We start from the raw sequence: 7,715 nt of genomic DNA, 5'->3' as shown, positions 1-7,715 counted from the left end.
GGACATTAATTTCATTGAAATAAAAAAAGCGCACCAGAGGGTTAAAAATAAAGGTTTGTAAAGGTTTCAAGAAGAACCTCTATCATCCATTACACACAAGGTTCTTCAGATTATTAAATGTTTTTCACATTAATAAAAATGGTCGTTTTAGGAACTGATTGATAAGAGTCGATTACGGCGGCGGGTCGAAGCTCTACATGTCAGTGCCAGCGGGTTAATGAAGCGCCACTGGACCTGATTAAGGGCCCGGGGCCCCAGACTGAGAGAACAAACCACATTACAACCGGCAACAAACATAAAACACTGCAAAGAAAAAGCATGATTTACATAATAAAGGTTCCAAAAGTTTTTATTCTTTTCTCCCAACAATGCCATAGAAGACCCTTTTCTGGTTCCCTGAAGAACCTTTCAGTCATCAGTTCTTAAAAGAACAATTTTTCATCCTAGTGTGAAGAACATTTAATAATATACACTCTTAAAAATAAAGCTTCTTTAGTGGCATCGATGGTTCCATGAAGAACCTTTAACATCAGCTGAATCTTTTCATTTCACAAAAGCTCTTTATAGTGGAAAAAGGTTCTTTAGATCGTTAAATGTTCTTCACACTCATGTTTCTCTTGGGGAACCTGCAAAAAAACCTTTATTTGTATGTGTAAAGAACCCTTTTGCCACTATAAAGATGTTAAAGGTTCTACAAGGCAAATGAAGAACCTTTATTTTTAAGTGTATTCATCCAGTTTCTGTTGTTTTTTAGATGGTAAAATCATTACTATTATTTATTCCAAACGTTTTTAGAAATCAAACCAAAACCACTAGTAACTTGCACAGATTATTTGGAAAATCCAGTTTAAAGAGGTAGTTAGTAACTGGTGGAACAGCAAATGTTATGCAAATTATATTTAATGTTATGTTCCAAATCATCTATAACTGCAATGTTTCATCTGCAGTGCTGATGGTCTATCTATATTTCTCCCCTTCTGTACATTGGTAAATACAAGAACACACCAGTTCATAAAGGATGCTATTGCAGATTATGTGTGTGTCCACGTCAGTTTTTCTTTTTCTTTTTTTTTGTAAATTCCTCAGACACTGTGCGTCGTGACGCGCGCGCGCCCTGGAGGAGGAGCGTCGCACAGGAGCACGCGCGCGCCGCTGATTCTCCTCAGTCGGAAACGCGGATCACACTCATATTCATATTCATATTCAGATATGGACTGGCTTCGGCTCTGGCGCGCGTTTACTCTCATTTATTTGCCGTTTTTAGGAAGCGCCATTGATTTTAAGACGCGAACGGGACCGCAAGTAACGGACAAGGTGAGACGCGCGTCATGAAGCATCACTGCGAACACAAGCGCGACGCGACGCGAGGCGTCCTGAAGCATCACTGCGAGAACTGCAAAACCATCGTCCACACACACACACGCTCACACACACACACACGCTCACACACACACACACACACACACGCGTTAAACCTGTTTATCATACTAGTCTTTTAAGCGTTGACAGATCGGTGTGTTGTGCGCATGCGTGTTTGTAAATGCATCTCGCATTATATACTAATATTTATATATAGAATACTTGTGAAAGTTGAAAAAAAAAAACTCTGTTGTTTCATTCACATAAAATGGCATAAATTCCCCTGTGGCTTTTTATGTGTGTGTGTGTGTGTGTTTACAGTCTATGGTCGCACACACATATAGTAAACACATAAAAAGCCACAGTTGAATTTATACTATTTTATGTGAATGAAAAAAAAAGACAACAACAGAGATTTTTTTTAACTTCACACACACACACACACACACACACACACACACACACACACACACACACCGTCAGCTCCTCCACTGTGTCAGGTGTGTTCTGCTCTTCTTCTGCAGGTGTTTTTCGACATCACTGTCGGAGGACACGAGGTTGGCAGGATCGTGATCGGTCTGTTCGGAGAACTCGCTCCTCTCACCGTGCAGAACTTCGTGGCTCTTGCCACAGGAGAGGTAGAACTCACCATCTCACACACACACACTCACACACTCACACTCACCCAACCCCTAAACCTACCTGTCACACACACACACACACACACACACACACACTAACCCGACCCCTAAACCTACCCATCACACACACACACACACACACACACACACACACACACACACACACACACACACATCATCTAACACAGATCCTCTCTCCAGAAGGGTTACATTTACATTTACATTTAGTCATTTAGCAGACGCTTTTGTCCAAAGCGACTTACAAATTGGGACGAAATTAAGCAAGTCATCGTGAAGAGGCAAAAAACAACGCAAGAAGTGCTCAAAATACGAAGTTCAGGCATTATTCAGAGTAGCATAAGCCCGATAAGCGAGAATTTACAGGAATATATACATATATATACTTTCTTTTTTTTTTTTTTTTTTTTTATGAGGTAAAGTGCTCACGGAAGAGAAGAGTTTTCAGCTGTTTTTTGAATGTTGTCAGGGATTCTGCATTCCAGATGAGGGTGGGGAGATCATTCCACCAGCATGGAACTGTGAATGAGAATGTTCTGGAAAGTGATTTTGTGGCTTTCTGTGATGGAACCACGAGACGTCGCTCGTTGACCGATCGTAGGTGTCTGGTAGGGATGTAGACTCGTAGGAGTGAGTGAAAGTAGGAGGGAGCTGAGCCTGTGATAGATCTGTAAGCAAGCGTCAGTGCCTTGAACTTGATGCGAGCAGCTAGAGGTAGCCAGTGCAGAGAGATGAACAGAGGAGTGACGTGGGCCCTCTTGGGCTCGTTGAAGACAAGCCGAGCTGCAGCATTCTGGATCATCTGTAGGGGTTTGGTTGCACATGATGGAAGTCCGGCCAGAAGAGCATTGCAGTAGTCAAGCCTAGTAATGACCAGGGCCTGGACGATAAGTTGTGTTGCATGCTCAGTTAGGAAAGGCCTGATCTTCCTGATGTTGTGTAGTGCAAACCTGCATGATCGAGCTGTCTTTGAAATGTGATCTGTGAAGGTCAGCTGGTCATCAAACGTTACTCCAAGATTTCTGACCGATCTTGATGGGGTGATTGATGATGAGTCTAGCTGGATAGTGAATTCGTGCTGTAGAGACGGATTGGCAGGGAGGACGAGAAGCTCAGTCTTCGCCAGGTTGAGCTGCAGGTGATGTTCCTTCATCCATGTGGAGATGTCCGCCAGACAGTTTGAGACCCGTGCAGCTACTGTGGGATCATCTGGTTGAAATGAGAGGAAGAGCTGTGTGTCATCAGCATAGCAGTGGTAGGAGAAACCATGTGCCTGTATGATGTGTCCCAGTGATGTGGTGTAGATGGAGAAGAGGAGGGGACCAAGAACTGAACCCTGGGGAACCCCTGTGGTCAGCTGATGTGCCCTGGATACCTCACCTCTCCATGCGACCCTGAAGGACCTACCTGTGAGATAGGACTCAAACCAGTGGAGGGAGGTTCCTGTGATGCCCAGTGATGAGAGGCTGGACATAAGGATCTGATGATTCACAGTGTCGAAGGCAGCAGACAGATCCAGAAGAATGAGAACTGAGGATTTGGAAGCAGCTTTTGCGATCCGTAGGGCTTCTGTGACCGACAGTAATGGAGTCTCAGTTGAATGTCCTTTCTTGAAGCCGGATTGGTTGGCGTCCAGCTGGTTGTTCAGAGACAAGAATGATGTTACTTGGTTGAAAACAGCTCTTTCAAGTTTTTTTGCAATGAATGGTAGGAGAGAGATAGGTCTGTAATTCTCTACAGATGATGTGTTTAGTGTTGGTTTTTTAAGCAGTGGAGTTACCCGAGTTACCCGAGCCTGCTTGAATGCAGTAGGGAAAGTGCCAGTGTGGAGGGATGAGTTGATGATGTGTGTGAGTGCTGGTAGAAGTGTGGGAGAGATGGCTTGTAAAAGGTGTGAGGGGATGGGGTCTAGAGGGCAGGTGGTAGGATGACTGGACATGACAAGTTTAGATACTTCTTCCTTGGTTAGCGGAGAGAAGGAGGAGAGAAGGTTATTGGCTGTGGGAGAGGTTGGTCTGGGTTCCTGTGTGTGTGGAGCTGAGAACTGACTGCTGATAGTTGTTGTTTTGTCGGTGAAGTAGTTAGCAAAATCGTCAGCAGTTAAAGAGGAGGTTGGTGGTGGTGGAGGTGGACAGAGGAGAGAGTTGAATGTCTTGAAGAGTAATCGTGAGTTAGAGGCGCTTTTGATCTTGTTGTGGAAGTGGGCCTAGTACGGGTATAAAGACACACACACACACACACACACACACACACACACACACACACTCACCCGACCCCTAAACCTGCCTATCACACACACACACACACACACACACTAACCCGACCCCTAAACCTGCCCATCTCACACACACACACACACACACACACACACACACACACACACACACACGCACACTAACCCGACCCCTAAACCTGCCTATCACACACACACTCACCCGACCCCTAAACCTGCCCATCACACACACACACACACACACACACACACACACACACACACACACACACACACACACTAACCCGACCCCTAAACCTGCCCATCTCACACACACACACACACACACACACACACACACACACACACTAACCCGACCCCTAAACCTGCCTATCACACACACACTCACCCGACCCCTAAACCTGCCCATCACACACACACACACACACACACACACACACACACACACACACACACACACACACACACACACACACACACTCTCTAACACAGATGCTCTCTCCAGAAGGGTTACGGGTATAAGGACAGCAAGTTCCATCGCGTCATCAAGGACTTCATGATCCAGGGAGGAGATTTTACAGCTGGAGACGGAACAGGCGGTGAGAAACTCTTTCTGTTGATTCACTCACTCATGTCAGGCAAGGCAAGGCAAGGCAAGTTTATTTATATAGCACATTTCATACACAATGGCAATTCAAAGTGCTTTACATAGAAGAAATTAAAATAATAAAAAGAAATAAGAATAATTAAAACAGTTTAGAAAAATAAAATGAAATACAGTACAGTACAGTCGGACGAACAGCGGCACTGTGCTCATTCAGTAAATGCACAGCTAAACAGAAGTGTTCTGAGTCTGGATGTGAAACAGAAGTGTTCTGAGTCTGGATGTGGAACAGAAGTGTTCTGAGTCTGGATGTGGAACAGAAGTGTTCTGAGTCTGGATTTGAATGTGATACTGTAGGAGCACATCTGATCTCTTCTGGAAGCTGGTTCCAGCATAATAGCTAAAAGCAGACTCGCCATGCTTAGTGTGAACCCTTGGTGTTTCTGATATGATCCTAATGATCTGAGTGATCTGTTGGGTTTATATTCAGTGAGCATATCTGCAATGTATTGAGGTCCTAGGCCATTGAGTGATTTATATACCAGTAATAATACTTTAAAATCAATCCTAAATGTAACTGGGAGCCAGTGTAAAGACCTGAGGACTGGTGTGATATGTTCATATGTTCTGGTTCTGCTCAGCGTTCTGTATGAGCTGACACTGTCTGATGGTGTTTTGGGGAAAGTCCATTACAATAATCCACCCTGCTGGCGATGAAAGCATGAACACGTTTCTCTAAGTCTTGTCTGGAAACAAAGCATCTAATTCTTGCAATGTTTTTCAGATGATAGTATGCTGATTTAGTTATTGCTTTAACATGACTACTGAAACTAAGGTGTGACACCAAGATTCCTGACTTGATGTTTAGTTGTTTGACCCCTAGAGTGAAGGTATGCGTTCACACTGAAGAAAGTTTTGACACATCCAACTGTTGACTTCATCAATGCATTGGCACAAGGAGTCAATGGGGCTGTAATCGTTAGGCGATAGGGCTAAGTAGAGCTGTGTGTCGTCTGCATAGCTGTGGTAAGCAATTTGGTTATTTCTCATTATTTGGCTCATTGGGAGCATATACAGGTTGAACAGGAGTGGCGCAAGAATTGAGCCTTGAGGGACTCCGCATGTCATGGATGTCCACTCAGACTTATGGTCTCCTATACTCACATAATAACCTCTCCCATCTAAGTATGACCTGAACCATTTTAGGACTATCCCAGAAAGCCCCACCCAGTTTTCCAGCCTGTCCAGAAGTATGTTATGATCGACAGTGTCAAATGCAGCACTGAGGTCGAGTAGTACCAGCACTGATAATTTGCCTGAATCAGTATTTATTTAAGAATATCGTTTATTATCTTTATGAGCGCTGTCTCTGTGCTGTGGTGCGGTCGGAAACCAGATTGAAAATTATCAAAGTATCCATTCGAGCTTAAGAATTTGTTCAGCTGATTGAAGACAACTTTTTCAATGATCTTGCCTATGAAAGGAAGATTTGAGATTGGTCTATAGTTGCTTAATATGGTCTTATCCAGATTGCTCTTTTTCAGGAGGGGCTTGACAACTGCAGTTTTCAGGGAGTTTGGAAAACTCCCAGAGAGAAGTGAGGCATTTACCACTTCTAGAAGATCTGCTTCTAAACTGTTTAACACACTTTTGAAAAAAGATGTAGGAAGTGTGTCAAGAGCGCATGTTGATGTTTTAAGGTGCTGTACGGTTTCTACCAAAATTTTGTCATCAATTTTTTTGAAATCAGACAAAGTTACTACTTTCTCAGGTGGTCTGATCTGTAGTAACTGTGTGATGTCAGTCACACACACACACACACACACACACAAACAGGCGCACACATCTTTGTGGGGACTCTCCATTGACGTAATGGTTTTTATACTGTACAAACTGTATATTCTGTCCCCTTACACTAACCCTACCCCTAAACCTACCCATCACAGACACACACACACACACACACACACACACACACACACACACACACACACACACACACACACACACACACACACACACACACACACTAACCCTACCCCTAAACCTACCCATCACAGACACACACACTCACACACACACACACACACACACACACACACACACACACACACACACACTAACCCTACCCCTAAACCTACCCATCACAGACACACACACACACACACACACACACACACACACACTAACCCTACCCCTAAACCTACCCATCACAGAACACTTTCTGCATTTTTACATTTTCAAAAAAATATAATTTAGTATGTTTATTAACCCATTTCCCTCATGGGGACCGCTGGCTGGTCCCCACAATGGAGGTGATCTCAGGTTTTACTATCCTTGTGGGGACATTTGGTTGGGGACAACAAAAAAACACACACACACACACACACAACTCTCCTTCTCTCAGTCAGACACACACACACACACACACACACACACACACACACACACACACACAACTCTCCTTCTCTCACACACACACACACACGACTCTCCTTCTCTCAGACACACACACACACACACACACACAACTCTCCTTCTCTCAGACACACACACACACACACACACACACACACACACACACACACACACACACACACACACACACACACACACCTCTCCTTCTCTCAGACACACACACACACACACACGACTCTCCTTCTCTCAGACCCACACACACACACACACACACACAACTCTCCTTCTCTCACACACACACACACACACACACACACACACACACACACACACACACACACACACACACACACACACAACTCTCCTTCTCTCACACACACACACACACACACACACACGACTCTCCTTCTCTCAGACACACACACACACACACAACTCTCCT

General features: G+C 44.3%; 1 protein-coding gene and 1 long non-coding RNA gene across 2 annotated transcripts in view; one reads left to right on the top strand and one right to left on the bottom strand.

Annotated features, from left to right (window-relative positions):
* Window positions 1–1,106: 1,106 nt before the first annotated feature.
* The window catches only part of ppic (peptidylprolyl isomerase C), a 10,238-nt gene continuing 3,629 nt past the window's right edge, over window positions 1,107–7,715 (top strand). Inside the window, exons 1-3 of the mRNA XM_082188944.1 lie at window positions 1,107–1,314; window positions 1,884–1,997; window positions 4,757–4,850. Coding sequence (XP_082045070.1) covers window positions 1,210–1,314; window positions 1,884–1,997; window positions 4,757–4,850 — 313 coding nt within the window. The 5' untranslated portion in view covers window positions 1,107–1,209. The remainder of the gene's footprint in view (window positions 1,315–1,883; window positions 1,998–4,756; window positions 4,851–7,715) is intronic.
* LOC309513207 lies at window positions 4,890–7,202 on the bottom strand. Its single transcript, XR_014211370.1, has 2 exons — window positions 7,046–7,202; window positions 4,890–6,776 (listed from the first exon to the last, which is right to left on the bottom strand). It is a non-coding gene; the product is annotated as an uncharacterized lncRNA (long non-coding RNA).

The sequence above is a fragment of the Leuciscus leuciscus genome, assembly GCF_965113295.1.
Source record: "Leuciscus leuciscus genome assembly, chromosome: 13".
NCBI classification, from domain to species: Eukaryota; Metazoa; Chordata; class Actinopteri; order Cypriniformes; family Leuciscidae; genus Leuciscus; species Leuciscus leuciscus.
Note: the sequence above shows the minus strand (reverse complement) of the source record. Positions and strands in the feature narration are given on the sequence as shown.